The following is a 16,138-nucleotide window of genomic DNA, read 5'->3' as shown; positions in this document are numbered from 1 at the left end:
CTTGGACAGGTTAGGTGAGTGGGCAAATGCATGGCAGATGCAGTACAATGTGGATAAATGTGAGGTTATCCACTTTGGTGGCAAAAACAGGAAGACAGAATATTATCTTAAATGGTGACAGATTAGGAAAAGGGGAGGTGCAACGAGACCTGGGTGTCATGGTACATTAGTCATTGAAGGTTGGCATGCAGGTACAGCAGGCGGTGAAGAAGGCAAATGGCATGTTGGCCTTCATAGCTAGAAGATTTAAGTATAGGATCAGGGAGGTCTTACTGCAGTTGTACAGAGCCTTGGTGAGGCCACATCTAGAACATTGTGTTCAGTTTTGGTCTCCTAATCTGAGGAATGACGTTCTTGCTATTCAGGGAATACAGCGAAGGTTTACCAGACTGATTTCCAGGATGGCAGGACTGACATATGAGGAGAGACTGGATCAACTGGGCTTGTATCCACTGGAGTTTAGAAGAATGAGTGGGAATCTCATAGAAACATATAAAATTCTGATGGGATTGGACAGGTTAGAGGCAGGAAGAATATTCCCATTGCTAGGGAGTTCCAGAACCAGGGGTCACAGTCTAAGAATAAGGGGTAAGCCATTTAGGACCGAGATGAGGAGAAACCTCTTCACTCAGAGAGTGGTTAACCTGTGGAATTCACTACCGCAGAAAGTTGTTGAGGTCAGTTCGTTAGATATATTCAAAATTAGATATAACCCTTACAGTCAAAGGGATCAGGGGGTATGGAGAGAAAGCAGGAAAGGGCTACTGAGTTTGAATGATCAGCCATGATCTTATTGAATGGCAGTGCAGGCTCAAAGGGCCGAATGGCCTGCTCCTGCACCTAATTTCTATGTTTCTATGTTTCTAAGGTGCCACATAAAAGATTACTGCACAAGATAAAAGCTCACGGGGTTGGGGGTAATATATTAGCATTAGGATTGGCTAACTAACAGAAAACAGACAGTCGGGATAAATGGGTAATTTTCAGATTGGCAAACTGTAACTAGTGGGGTGCCACAGGGATCGGTGCTGGGGCCTCAACTATTTACAATCTATATTAATGACTTGGATGAAGGGACCGAGTGTAATGTAGCCAAATTTGCTGATGATACAAAGATTAGTGGGAGAGCAAGTTGTGAGGAGTACGCAAAGAATATGCAAGGGGATATAGACAGGCTAAGTGAGTGGGCAAAAATTTGGTAGATGTAGTATAATTCAGGAAAATGTGAGGGTATCCACTTTGGTAAGAAAAATTAAGAAGCAAATTATTATTTAAACGGGGAGAGATTACAAAATGCTGTGGTACAGAGGGATCTGGGGGTCCTTGTACATGAAACACAAAAGTTAGCATGTAGGTACAGCAAGTAATTATGAAGGCAAATGGAAAGTTGGCCTTTGTTGCAGGGTAATGGAATCTAAATGTAGGGAAGTCCTGCTACAACTGTACAGGGCATTGGTGAGACCACACCTGGAATACTGCATGCAGTTTTGGTCTCCTTATTCAAGGAGGGATATACTTACATTGGAGGCATTTCAGTGAAGATTCACGAGATTGATTCCTGAGATGAAGGGATTGTCTTATGAAGAAAGGTTGAGCAGGTTGGGCCTATACTTATTGGAGTTTAGAAGAATGAGAGGTGATCTTATTGAAACATATAAGATTCTGAGGGGGCTTGACAGGGTAGATGTCGAGAGGATGTTTCCCCTCACGATAAGGGAGTAAAGGGTTATGGGGAGCAGGCAGGGCACTGGAGTTGAGGCCAAGATCAGATCAGCCATGATCTTATTGAATGGCAGAGAGGCTCAAGGGGCCAAATGGCGTACTCCTCCTATTTCTTTTGTAACAGGTTCTTCTTAGCACTGTTTGCTCATTGGTGGAAAAAATCCTAAATCAGAATTCCAAGATCTGTTAGGAACTGCAGCCTGCAATATATGCAGATTAAACAAAACATTTATATTTAAACTTGTGTTCTTATATGTAGCCCTTGACGCTCCATGGTACACACCCAAATGGTCCATGTGGACCAAAAGCTCAAACACTCTTGAAAGAAGTACATGTGGAAATGTCCAAGGAGGAAAATGAGATAAATATTGCAGCAAATAAGTAAGAAAGTGTTTCTGGCCTGAGACCATGGAAGTAATCAGAGATCAGGAGGAAGACCACCAGGAGATCACCAGGAGCCACAAGAAATGCAAGGAGACAGATGGAAGCTGTCAGTGCGAGGCTGGAGGAAGAGGGGCAAATATGATTGGAGCAAAATAAATCGAAACATAAAAAGGAGATATAATAAAAGGAGGAATTTGCAGAATGTGAAAGTATCCCAGGGCAACCTTTGTGAATTGGGTGATTTCTTTCATCTGTAAATGTGGTATTGGCCCAGTGAAATATGAATTAAAAAAGCTACAGCAGTGAAGTAGTTATGATCGTAGACTAGCAACCCAGAAGTCAGCACTTCTAATTCCTACCATTGCAAGTTATAAAACTGAATTCATTAGATCTGTCAAATTGCAAGCTAGAACCAGAAAATAATGTTTCAGAGAAGGGAACCTACCACCTCTATTTTGTTAGGCTACATGGGACTCTCGTTTACAATATGTAACTGACTCTTAATGCCTCCTCAAGTGGCCTAGCAAGCCATTCAGTTGTATAATCACTTCTCAACGCAATAGGGGATGGCAATAAATGTGGTCTTGCCAGCATCACCAACATCCTAAGAACAAACAAAATGAAACTAGTCGATCAGCATAAGGGTACAGTTGTCACTAAAATTTCAGTAAAGCGAAACAGTGGCTGTTTGAAGCTTTCTACTATGTGTGTTTGATCTATGAAAAACTTATAGCTCTAGATTTTATCTTTCCAAACTTGGGCTGTTTTGGAGCAGTTTATTTGGTACAAATTTTAAATTTCTTGCTATCTGCATTTAATCAGTGTCTGCTCTTAAGCTGTATGGATCAGAGGCATGGATGATGTACAGAAGACACCTCAAGTCGCTGGAGATATATCACCAACAATGCCTCCGCAAGATCCTGCAAATCCTCTGGGAGGACAGACGCACCAACATCAGTGTCCTCGCCCAGGCTAACATCCCCAGCATTGAAGCACTTAGCACATTCAATCAACTTTGCTGGGCAGGCCACATAGTTCGCATGCCAGACACGCGGCTCCCTAAGCAACTGCTCTAGGTGGAGCTCCTTCACGGCAAACGAGCCAAAGGTGGGCAGCGGAAACGTTACAAGGACACCCTCAAAGTCTCCCTGGTAAAGTGCGACATCACCACTGACACCTGGGAGTCCCTGGCTGAAGACCGCCCGAGATGGAGAAAGTGCATCCGGGAGGGCGTTGAGCTCTTCGAATCTCAACGTTACGAGCGTGAAGAGGTCAGGCGGAAGGAGCGTGCAACAAATCAATCCCACCCCCCCCCCTTCCCCCGACAAATGTCTGTCCCACCTGTGACAGGGTCTGTGGCTCTCGTATTGGACTGTTCAGCCACCAAAGGACTCACCTTAGGACTGGAAGCAAGTCTTCCTCGATTCCGAGGGACTGTCTATGATGATGATGATGCTCTTAACCTTTCATACTTGATGGTTCATAATGAGGTTTTTTTGTTTGTCAGCAGCCCTTGAAATATTTTTACACCAAACTGAATCTTCAGTGTTTGAGGTTTTGGGGATTGGTTTTGGAGTTTGATTTCCAGGTCTAAATCGGGGCTGGTTTTCGGACTGGTTTGGGGTCTGATTTGGGGTCTGATTTTTGCGGTCTGGTTTTTGGGCCTGATTTGAGGTCTGGTTTGGAGTCTGGTTTTTGGGGTCTGGTTTTGGGGTCTGGTTTTGAGGTTGATTTGGGGCCTATTTTGGGGTCTGATTTGGGGCCTATTTGGGAGTCTGATTTGGGGGACTGGTTTTGAGGTTCTGGTTTTCGGGATTGCTTTCCTTGATAGCTAGTTTCAGTCAACAAAATCCCATTTTTAAAAAGTTGTTCTCACCTCCAAACCAAATGGTTGAAGAAAAGAACATGGAAATGTGTTTTAAGCAGTTTTGGAGAAGAATATTTAGACACGATAGATTAATTTTTATTAGAAAAACTAAAAATGAAAGTTAATAAATTTAAACTGAATACAGATTGGGAAAGGGAAAGATAAAACAGGCAGGTTATAGTTTTTTATCATCAAAATTTGTATTTTTATTGTGTATTTTATTTGTTTATAGTTAAAATGGTGGTAATCAAGTTCATCCTGACAATTGAGTAACTTTATGAATGTGATACTAGCAGATTTTCTGATCTCATTGGATGAACTGAAAACCTACAACCCCCACTGATTCTGTGAAACCGCTAATCCCCTGGAGCCGCTCAGATTCGAATCTTTAAATGATAAACGTCAAGTAAGTATTTCGAGCGGCGCTTTCTGCCAGTTTACGCCTTACAGCAAGATGCATGAATATTTTACCGATGACAATAAAACGAGATGACCTTGTTTTGTGGGGTTTCCTTTTACTTGATATCAACATTACGTTTAGTGTCTCTGCAGTGAGATATTAAATACATAAATCACTGGCGTAGTGAGACTCCAGTTCTGATTTTTAAACAAATCATCCAAACACTACGGTAAATGTCTATATGGAAGGAAACGAGTTTTTCTTTGAGGGATCACACACTATCCAACAAGCTATCTGTCTAATAGAAGGGCAAGGTGGCTTTACTGAGGTTTTTATTCTTCAAGAAAACATACAATATGCAGATAATACATCATCTTGGGGATAGTTATGTAGTGAAGACGCTTTAATAGTTAATGTTATCTGGCTCCAGATCACAAATCAAGCCGGCATCTTATAGGAAATTAAAATGACCGCCTGCTTAATTTAATATTGGTCCTTATTTAAGTTCGATTTATACTTCAGAAACTGTTGCACTCATATTTCAAACACACCCCCTCCAGTAAAACAGTAAACTTGCGTTTAAAATAATATCCCTCCCAAATGAATTCGTTATCCGCCTTCCCTTTTGTTTCGGCCTGAACCTTATCTCTGAGGTTAAATCTAGGTTAAGGGGCGAGGGGCAAAGGTGAAGATCTGTTGTTTTATCACCTGGCGGGCAAGGCGCACCCAATGAAACTGTTTTTAGGGCGAACGATTAGGAAGCTGTCCACAGAGTGAAATATCAACAATCTTCAGCATTGAGAGCTGAAGGACCAACCTGCACTGGCCAAGTCTACTGTTGTTACTAACAAGGGATTGTAACTGGATTCCGCCTCATGTTAGCCGCGGTTTAGAAAGTTTTTGCATTAACTGCAAAAGGGCTATGCTTGACTCCTTCAATTATACAGGATTGCGTGAGACGGTACAGGAATGGGCAGAAATAGGGCGATTGGTCTAAAACAATTGCAACGCGTTCACAGATTTGATACCTGCAATTTGTTTTCATTTGGTTTCTGTAAAGACTGTGCAAGTGATCGCTCATCCACGATTGTCGCAACAAACGCGTTCTGCTGAATAAAGTGAGTTCGACGCGGCGTGAGACAAGGATCTTTATCACGGAGCGTCAGGAGGGAATCCGCTCCGAATCCACTTCAATCTCTATCTCTATCTCTGCCATAACACACTTGCAGAACTGATGGGTGATATGTGAAACATTCACTCTCCAGTAGGTTCTTTCATACTGTCTAGATTATCAACTAAGGCGTGTGTACCAAATGATGTATTTGTATTCCAATCCTGGGCTGTTTGCTTTGCCTATCTCTGCCGTATTACCTTTCCCACAAGTGGCGTTCAGGAGCTTCATGTGTTGTCATTACGCCTCCGACTGGTCCAAATTTTTGTATGATCACGATTTCATACCGGATTTTGATTTGAAATGGGATTATGTCATTTGCGGCTGAGATGATTATATGCATTCCCCACATCTCATCCGAGGCAGACCATCTAACTTCAATTTATGCGTAAATTGTTTTTAAAGTTCTCCAACGGATTTCACTTTCCTGTGAAATGACACGGAATTGACATGACAAGACTTCGCGATGTTTTATTTCACCTGAACAAATGTAATCCAATGTAATCACGTTTCCTACAATGCTAGTACACGTCCGTTTAGATGAAGCTTCGGAAATTGTTGATTTTATCCCACATTCCCTTCTGGATGTTGTCTTATGCTCTATTTGTATACATTTAATTCATCCATGCTTTTTGTTTATATATTCTGTATATATTTCAAATACTCAGACTCTGATCAAAACCAATCCTTGCCAGCGTTTATCTTTTATATATTGACCCTGTATTTCTATCCTTGTACTTTTGTTTTTCTTACCTCGGCTGAAAGAGACCGACAGACCCATGTTCTCTGAGTTGGGCTTTGTAGGTTTCAATTCCATGGGCTACCAAAACATACATTTAGAAAGATAAATAGAGAGTGAAAGACTGGGGGAGAGAGATGGAGTACCACAGTGCATATGTTCAGGGAACACTCACTCGCCTGGAAATCTCAGTTGTGCAAATATTTTTTTTAAGTATTTTCCTTTTGAATGTTTTATGGGCCATTCTATTGAATACATTTTACGTTTATGTTTGATAATCTATATATAGTAGTGCATGCTACAAACATAGAATAGCTGTGAGCATGTATACCCCAACTTAACGTTACAGGTTTTATCAAATTAGCAATTATTAGAACGAAGAAATTATTATAAAAAATAGCTATTCGTACAGTTCCTATGGCACTGTGCTAAACATTGGAGGAATAGATTTTGTCTGATAATCTAAAACGCACAGGTACACGTAGTTTAGGAACTAGTTTCTGATGGGGAAATATTCCAGCCTCGGACTTTGTGCGAAATATGTCTGTATTACGAAGTGATATTATGCGCGGCAACTGGAATGGAATCAAATATTTGTCGAATCTAAAATAAAAGTCCCAGCAGCTAATCCGTGCTGATCGGCTGCTTTTCAAGGGAGGCGTAAAACTGGCCCTATTTGTAAAATTTAAGCATATCTTCAGTGTCATCTGAAATTAATCATCGGTCATGTTCTGTAAAAATATATTCACTCTACTGCTGTACGTGACGGGAAATTAAATGTACATTTTATTTCAGTCAATGCAGTATGCATATGAGTAAGTTCCGATCCAAACTCACTTATCTGGCTGATAAACGGGCGTGTGTGGAACACATCAGTAAATAAAGACTTTTCAATATTAATGTCCGGTACCCTTTCATTTTGTTAAAGATATTGAGGAGGTGGTAAATATTAACGCACATAAAAAAGACACATTGATACTTCAAAACATAAAGTGGTAGGAATTCTAAATATATTTTACTATTTTAAAATCAAAAATTTCAACAAAGTAGGTTGCGCGCCCCAAAACACTGATAGTTAGTTTTAGTGTGATTGGTTTTGACTCTGTGCAGTCATATTTCGGTCTGTCAGACTGTCCTTGCTCTGCGTGTCAGGATTGAAGGAAATGCTTTCTTGAAATCATGACTTTACTGACCTCAATACAGATCACACATTCGTCCTATGATCTCAAAGGGTTTGTCAGAGCGAGTTTGGTTTTGAGGTAAAATAAGCCAAGTGCTAACGTCAAGGCGTCTTTGAAAAAACGTGTCAGCTCTACAGTGCACTATTTAAGGAGCAACCTTTGGTGATGCCATTTTTCCATGTTTCACAGCGGGGGTTTTTTTAAACACAAAAAGTTAGTATTTGAGTTAAATAGCCAAATTCAACCAAAGAACAGGCTGTTTAATAAAGGTGAGTAATTCGTGCTCCGGTCTTTTATTGGTAAATTGAAAGGGACACGCTGCACGCACTGGATTTTTAAACCACAGTAAAAAATACTGAAACTGCAATGTGCTGTACTACACAACCATAGGTTTTATGTGAGAAGCAAGACAGCTGTTGGAGATTAATTTTACATTTTAATATATTACAGTTATCTTAATCCCATGCTGCACGGGATACAATTTCAGTAGCTCATGTATAAAAGCAAGATCAAATTTAATCTCTAGTTGTAAATTATCATAACATATGTATGATGGATGCACAATATTGAATATATAAACCAGCTTACAGTTTATACATTCAGAGGGAGTTTCAAGTTCAGTGACTGGTGTTTGTCCTCCCTGCATTTATTGTGCCCCGCTCCTCAAGGCGAGAGGGATGTTAGTGCTGGGGAGTTGAATCATTTGCTACTTTGATCACCTAGTGCAACAGAAAGCAATAGATCAGGCATCATCTAGATTGGATGGCAACTTCACTCTACTCTTCCCCAACAACTTCAGGAAAGTTCCGTACTGTACCAAAGCGGGATTTCCATTCCCGCTCCATCCGATGGCTTCCCTGCATGATATGACGTTAGTGTAAAAGTGCGGGCAGTTTTGTGCTGTCAACCCATGGTCACCGAGTCCAAACTGACCGAACTGATTTCATATCGAAAGCCAATACCCAGCGGCAGCAGAAAGGTGATTTCCATCCTATTGGTCCCAGCTGGATTCAATTCAGGAGTGACAGGACAGTGAGCCATTCCGTTTCTCTCCTAGTATCTTCATCAATATAGCGCTATTTCAATTTTTTAAAGTACTATGGTAGAATTTACTACATTTCAAGTTAACCCTAACAACGTATAAAGTACTACTTTGAATCATAACATACTGCAGCGTACTATTTATTTTTAACTAACAGGGCTACGCAGTCTGAATTGAACCATACCGCTAGTTATATTTCTACTATTTACATGAAAATTAGTAGTTATATTTAATTATTGAGCAGGATGTAGATAAAACCTGATTAAGTAATTACTTAATCATTCTTTCCCGCTAAAATGTCACGGGATTTAATTTGTACAAAGCAGGAATGGTATCAACTCCATACTATCTGTACATTTTCTTAATGTTCAGAGAATAAATTGCAAATTTTATTTAAGATATCAAGAATGAGACACACGTATGTCCTTTAAAACATATTTCCAAACTTTTAATGGCCAAAGACACAGAACATTCATACTATTTATAATGATGAACATCTTTAGTTTTATTTATGTATAGTTGCTCAGACACGTGTATATACAAAACAGATGTATAGAGTATCCACATGGCAGCAGACCATAGATTTGTTTTTTTCCACCCTTATTGAAGAGTGCTTTTTGACTTGCTTATAAGTGCAAGGAATCTGCATTTCAAGCGGTTCTTGAGCAGGGCAGTACAGGCACAGGACAACAATGAATTGGACTCTAATATCCAGACGCACACACAATGAGTGGCTCTAACGGAGTGTCAAGAGTAAGCATCTAAAACAGATTTAGCAGACTCCATGAGTAACCTTCAGCATGCCAGCATTTATTAAACTGTACAGACAATGGCAGCAACGCTATTGTAAGAAGATTCGTCTCGCATCAGAGCAGTTTGGGGGCTAATGCATGGGAAAAACTTGGAGTTGCCAAATAGAACAGATTTACCCATTCACCACTCAATGAAGGCTTGGATGAAAGCAGGGAACAGCTGATCTATGTGGAGTGAATAAAAGGGGAGTGGATTAATTTCTATGCTTCTAAAATTTATAGAACCATTTCCATTCCACGTTGCAAGGTAGATCAGTGAAGTGCGATTGGTTGTTGACAGGTATAGTACACCCCTATTTCTGTCCTTGTCATGAGCTACTTCCACACAAAGGGGAGAAAAAAAGTAGACAAAATTTACAAAACTATACCGACTAACTTTTTTTCTTACTCGGGTCCATGCGCATGCCACAATGATACTGGCAAGATCTTTCCATAAAATATTCACTTCATGGCTGGGAGAGGAAAAAAAACTCAGGAATACAAATCGATCGACTTTCAGGATCAACATGCCTCTTCACACAGGGCTTTGTGATCAGAATTCCGCATAGCCTCAAACATTTAGGGCCAATACGCTGAATGTCAAGTCACAGTTTTGCTCCCCTCTGTTCATCGATAATAAGCAATTTGCAAGCTGCACCCATTTCTGTGCTTGCAGCTGTCTGTAGCGTTTGCACTATTCGCTGAAGCCGCTATCAGTACTGTAGTAACACATCTTCCATTCCAACATAGATCCGTTTGCTTAAACTGCTCAATCAAATTCAGAAATGCTATTGTATTCAATTATAAAAGATGTAAGAATTGGAATTAATACTTTATCAAACACTATTTACATCATAGGTTGCTAATAATACAGAATTTAAACAATGTATTGTTTTCCTTTTGCCCTCGAAGAAGGTACAAATCAATCTACTAAGCTAACACTAATGTTATAGACTATTACAGGATACACAGTATCCACTGAACAGACTGATCCTTATTTCCCTGCTTTAAAAAAAAGGCAACCAAAAACAAACAAGCAAAAAAGTAATTGGTCTTAAATGCCCCCCATAATATCAGGGACATTCAGTTCTTATCAAAATCCTCCAAGAGCGTAATAGTAATTGTTTAATATTGAATCCATTCTTGACTAAAATATGTTGGCAATAAACACCATGGAACAGATTAAACTGTCAGAAACTAATATCTCAAATAATGAATTGTAGCTTACAGCTGCCCATAAAAATAATGCAATGGCTACATCACTAATACAGAGTTGTATTGCAATCCAGTTTTTCAGGAAAAAAGATGCAGTATTTTTACATTCTCAGTTCATTAGTGTTTCAATTGTAGAACATAGTTTTAAAATAAACTGCTAAATTTATCAGTTATGTCCAATATCTATCCTTATTCACATGAAAACGACCCATATTACAAATGAAATCAGCATTTCTAATCTACAGTTTTAACCTTTTTATTTGTGTTTCTCACAGGGTTCTGCAGAATGTTCGTAGTCTATTGCTAACTGCACCACTCTTCAGTTCTGTAGTGCGTCCCAATTTCTTCAAAGGTTATTCAGTGTACACACATCTCCTACACAAATACAAAGCCCTGCTGAGGGCTCGTGAAACAGGAAATGTGTGGAAAATACAAAATATTACAGACCATGTTAGCGACTGCACAAGCACAGGAACTCTCCCTTTAGACACATGTTCAATTATAACTCCCGAGAGGGTTGGGGTTATATCTATTCGTAATATCTCCCCTCACGTCCTGACACGGTGACTCGATGCCTTGCGTGATCATCTTACGGTATTGAGTGAGAAGGTATAAATATTGCATGGAGGAGTAAAACCCTCTTGGGCTTCTGCTCAATATTCTTATTCTTCAGTGACTGCATCTGCCACTACTGTTTCTCATCTGCACTTGGATGACAAGAGCTAAACCACCTAGGGGTATTTTGAAAGAAGAAATATACAGGAAAATAAGAATCATTAGTCTCAAAATATAATTTGGCATTTTTTGGGGGGGTTTATCAGTTTGGATATATCATCCCTCTTGAATCACTCTCTACTCTCCTGACAGAAAAGAAATCTTATGTCTGGAATAAACTGAATGTCCCCCTCTTCAACAGTGCAGTTACAGGATCCGTGATGTTTCCTGATCCAGCCATGCTGTGTCAGAGGTTCCTTGGATTTTCGAGCACTACAATGTTGAAAGCATCATGAAAAAGAACAGTACAGTCGCCAAAAGTAGCGGGGATATCCTGGGTGTTTGAGCGTCGTTCTCACTGCGCGATGGCTCAGCTTCATGTATGGTGTCATCTATTCAGACGGAACAAACAGAGAAGGCAATGCCGTTACAGCAAAAGACAACTGAAAGAATGCTCCTCAGTACTTTACTCACAATTATAGGTCAGTCAAGCTCCATTGGCAAATACATTTCATTGTCATATTGACATTGAATGCTCTAACAATCTGCATTGCATTTCAAATTGTCTGTGTTTTTTTAACCTGGGAAATCTTTCATTAACTAAATTTAATGGAAAACCATTGCAAATCAAAAACAGTGACAGATAAGAGGCACTGATGAGCTTTAAATATTTTAAGTAAAACAATATTGCAGCCCACAAGCCCCCAATTTGAAATCTTTAACACCTGGGAGCTGTCCTGTTAATTTCTGTGCAGATTGTTCATTAAATTAAAAAAAATAATAATTTCATGCACCACATCTACTGTTGGTTTTCTCATCAAAATATCTGGAAAGATTTTAACACTGACAAGTGCAAATTTTGCTGGCAAAATGGAGTCATGTACCCATTATGGGAAATTTCAGATTAAATCCGTTTCAACTATTTGAAGGTATTTAAAATAAATCTGATCCAGTGTTTATATGATTTATTGTTTAATTTGGAAAAACATATATAATAAATTGCATGAAAAAACCAACAGAGCACCTCACTGAGTTGCTGCTAATACAATCACAATGAACTTTTTTTTGGTATCCAGACAGAAACTGGCAACAGCTGAATGGCACAGTGAGTGTATTTCTTCATTCAAAGTTGGTTTGTAAATGAGGAACTCATGTAAATATTCTCCATTTGTTGCACAGAAGACAAAACTCAAATTGCTGGCTGTAAATTCTTTCAAAAATCTGCTTCCAATGCTGTCTCTGGATGTAGAAGCCACAAAAGTTAGCGCAAGATCTGTTTACTGTTTTGTCTCGGAGCTGTAAGGGTATTATTTATTGGCTCTTAGAAGGAGGAGGAACTGTTGCCATTCTTACATGTATACAAATAGCAATTGGAAAAACCTCAGTTATAGGAATTTTGCATTCTTTTCCTTCCCATGGCATCTTTGTCTAAGTCACTGGTATGTGAAACCTTTTAAAGTTAAATAGTATTTCGCATTTGAACAACAATAAATGACACTGAATGCTTAAAGGGGAAGGCTAATTATTTATAAATTTTGCTTTTACTGGGTAAAATTGTTTCCAAAATTGAAGGGGGTAGATACTGAGAGATGATGTCCTATGGCCACTATGTGTTAGCAACATTGTAAACAAGTTCCATTCAAATAGCAAACAGAAAATTTTACTCACTACCATTTGTGATGTTATTAACCACAGCTAGCAGTGGAAATCCATTATATCACCTTATCAAGGCTGCCCTTTCAAAGTATTAACAGAATAATCTAACACTCAGAATTTTAGCGTGTAAGACTTCAGATTTGTGAATTTAGTCCTTTCATTCAATTTTATACACAAATTAATGTATATTTACTATTATAAGGAATGCATTTTCATTCTGATCCTTGTGGTATGTAATTCTCTCTTGCTCTCTTGCTCAACATCTTATACTCCCATATCCTGCCTTCACTAAGGTCTGCTAAATTTCTCTACCGCAGCAAATAATTTTCAAATCCCTTCACCCTATCTGAGGAATCTTGCCCTGTATCTGCTTTCAGCTTGCACCCTCTGTTCCCCTCACACAATTATTGTTTGTTCCTCATTCTCTCCGATCCGCTATCGGTGGTTGATCTTTTTCACCCATGCTGCTGCTCTCTGGAACTTTCTTCCAAAACCATTTTGTCTTACTACTTTACTCTCTGGTTTCAAAGACTCCTAAACACCTCTATCTTTGGCCTAGTCTTTGAATTCCCCTCCCTAAATTCCTTCACTTCCTGGTCAATGTCAACCTTTCGCCCTAACAAGTGCTCGGAGATATTCAGTTGCACTATATAAACCTAAGTAACTGTGGTGGTAGTAACAGCACCAAGCACTCTCCACAAGGTGAATTGTTGAGGATTGCAGTGCTCCCAAGCTTCCCAACAATTGGCCTGATTTTCCCTCCTGGGTACCAATGTAAATTTAAGTAGTGAGTCTTGCCACTAATGTACAGTCCGAGCACAAAATTCTGCTTTCCTTTTGCAGTGATGAATCAATTTATTATTGCCCATTTTTAATAAAAGTAGACTTTTCCCATCTCTGTGGGAATTGTGGAGATATTGTGTTTGTTTGGTGCACAGGTTATATTTTACTGAGTGGTGAGAAATGCCATTTTACTTGAGACACAGGTTTCAGCGTTTTGGTGAACTCCTGTCTTTGCGGGCAGGGGTGGTGGCCACATTCCTGGTGGAGAAAGTCATGCTCAAAGGGAGCGCAGGTCAGAGATAGTGCTATAATATCGCACGCCCTGTGAACGTCAAACCCCACTGAAAGTGCGGGGTTAGAGAATTATCCCATTTAATCCTTTTGTCTGTGCGCCCTAAATTTTGGGAATGGAGATAAGTTACAAAGATATAAGAATTTATTATTGTCATTGTGGCTACAGATATAGAAAGATAAACAATTAGAATTAAAAACTAAAAGAAAAAAGTGACAAGAGAACTAATAAAAATATCAAACAAAAATTTCAGTCACACAGACCAGGAAGGTTCCAGGTTTAATTCACATTCATGCGCTGACTTAGCTAACCTCAGACAACGAGGGGAGGAGGAGCTAAATTGGCTACAGCTCTGCTGTGAAGGGAAGGGAAAAGGGGAAAATTGGCCATGGTTACTGCTCCTGATCACTATACAGCAATCATTGCTGAAAGTTCTACCTGTGTGAACGCTGGGTGAGGAAAAGTTAGATTTGGCTGTTATATCCTCCACAATTGGATGGCCCACTGACACTCACTGTCGAGGATCACAAGAGTAATCATCATTTGGCCAAGGTAAGATAAGGGCACCTGGTGCCAATGGAAGTATAGCCCAGTGAGAGAATGAACACTATTGGAGAGGACGGGAAATACAACAAATAAAAATTGGAAGAAAACAAATTGTGCACAGGGTCAGTCCCCTCACTGATTTTCTCTGAACATACCAACAGACTCCGCTGTAAACCAAATCTGGTGAGTTCTAACCAGCACTGCTCTGAATGTGGGGTTAGACGAGAATTGTTCCTTTTAGGATGTTTTGTGTTGGTATCCTTGGAGTGCTGTGCACGCACACTCAATGGATACGGAACTCAAATTGTCCAAAATCATTTTACTCAGGACCAAACATCACAGAGTATAAGATAGAGATAGATAGGCATCAGTCTTTGCTCAGTGGGTAGCACTCTCACCTCGGAGTCATAAGGTTGTTGTTTCAAGCCCTACTCCAGAGACTTGAGCACATAATCTAGGCTGACACTCCAGTGCAGTGCTGACTGGCTGCTGCATGGTCACAGGTGCTGCCTTTCAGATTAGATGTTAAACCAAGGCCCTGTCTCGTAAGGTGGATGTAAAAGATACCATGGCATTATTTGAAGAGAATCAGGTGAGTTCTCCTGGTGTCATGTCCAACATTTATTCCTCAACCAATACCTGAAACAGGTCATTAATGTCATTGCTGTTTGTGGGACCTTGCTGTGCACATATTGGACGTTGTATTTTCTATATTAAAACAGTGACTACACTTCAAAAAGTACTTCAATGGCTGTGAAGCACGTTGTAACTTCTTATGATCATGAATGGCGCCATATAAATGCAATATCTATCTTTCTTAGAGAGAGATAGAGTGAGCACATGAGTGAGCGCAGAAATGATCACATCAATCTGGGCTGAATCCAAACCCAGATTCCAAGGATGAAAGGTGACTAAATTGTTAGATATCCAATTCTGGATGAGCAGAAATGTTCTCCAATTGAATATTGGGAAGACCAAATCCATTGTTTTCAGTCCCTGCCACAAACTCCATTCCCTAGACACTGACTCCATCCATCTCCCCAACTTCTGTCTGAGGCTGAACCAGACTGTTCGCAACCTTGGTGCCATATTTGACTCTGAAATGAGCTTTCAACCACATATCCGCAGCATAACTAAGGCCGCCTACTTCCACCTCTGTAACATCGCCCGTCTCTAACCCTTGCCTCAGCTCATCCGCTGCTGAAACCCTCATCCATGCCTTTGTTACCTCTAGACATGACTATTCCAATGTACTCCTGGCTGGCCTCCCACATGCTACCCTACGTAAACTAGAGGTGATCCAAAATTCAGCTGCCCATGTTCTAGCTCGCACCAAGTCCCGATCACCCATCACCTCTATGCTCGCTGACTTACATTGGCTTTCAGTTAAGCAACGCCTCGATTTCAAAATTCTCGTCCTGATTTTCAAACCCCTCCATGGTCTCGTCCCTCGCGATCTCTGTAATCTCCTCCAGCCCCTCCCCGCCCCCGCCCCCCTCCCCCGAGATGTCTGCACTCCTCTAATTCTGCCCTCTTGAGCATTCCCGATTATAATCGCTCAACCATTGGTGGCTGTGCCTTCTGTTGTTGAGCCCCAAGCTCTGGAACTCCCTGCCTAAACCTCTCCACCTCTCT

At 40.2% G+C, this 16,138-nt stretch overlaps 1 protein-coding gene across 5 annotated transcripts in view; it reads right to left on the bottom strand.

The window, feature by feature from the left end:
- Positions 1 to 8,937: 8,937 nt before the first annotated feature.
- The window catches only part of efna5b (ephrin-A5b), a 271,647-nt gene continuing 264,446 nt past the window's right edge, over positions 8,938 to 16,138 (bottom strand). For all 5 annotated transcript variants that reach the window (XM_070884152.1, XM_070884153.1, XM_070884151.1 and 2 more), the window contains one exon: positions 8,938 to 11,618. In XM_070884152.1, coding sequence (XP_070740253.1) covers positions 11,500 to 11,618 — 119 coding nt within the window. In that variant the 3' untranslated portion in view covers positions 8,938 to 11,499. The remainder of the gene's footprint in view (positions 11,619 to 16,138) is intronic.

This window comes from Pristiophorus japonicus, chromosome 1 (assembly GCF_044704955.1).
Source record: "Pristiophorus japonicus isolate sPriJap1 chromosome 1, sPriJap1.hap1, whole genome shotgun sequence".
Taxonomy (NCBI): domain Eukaryota; kingdom Metazoa; phylum Chordata; class Chondrichthyes; family Pristiophoridae; genus Pristiophorus; species Pristiophorus japonicus.
The sequence above is the reverse complement of the archived record's forward strand: the minus strand, read 5'-3'. Positions and strand labels throughout refer to the sequence as shown.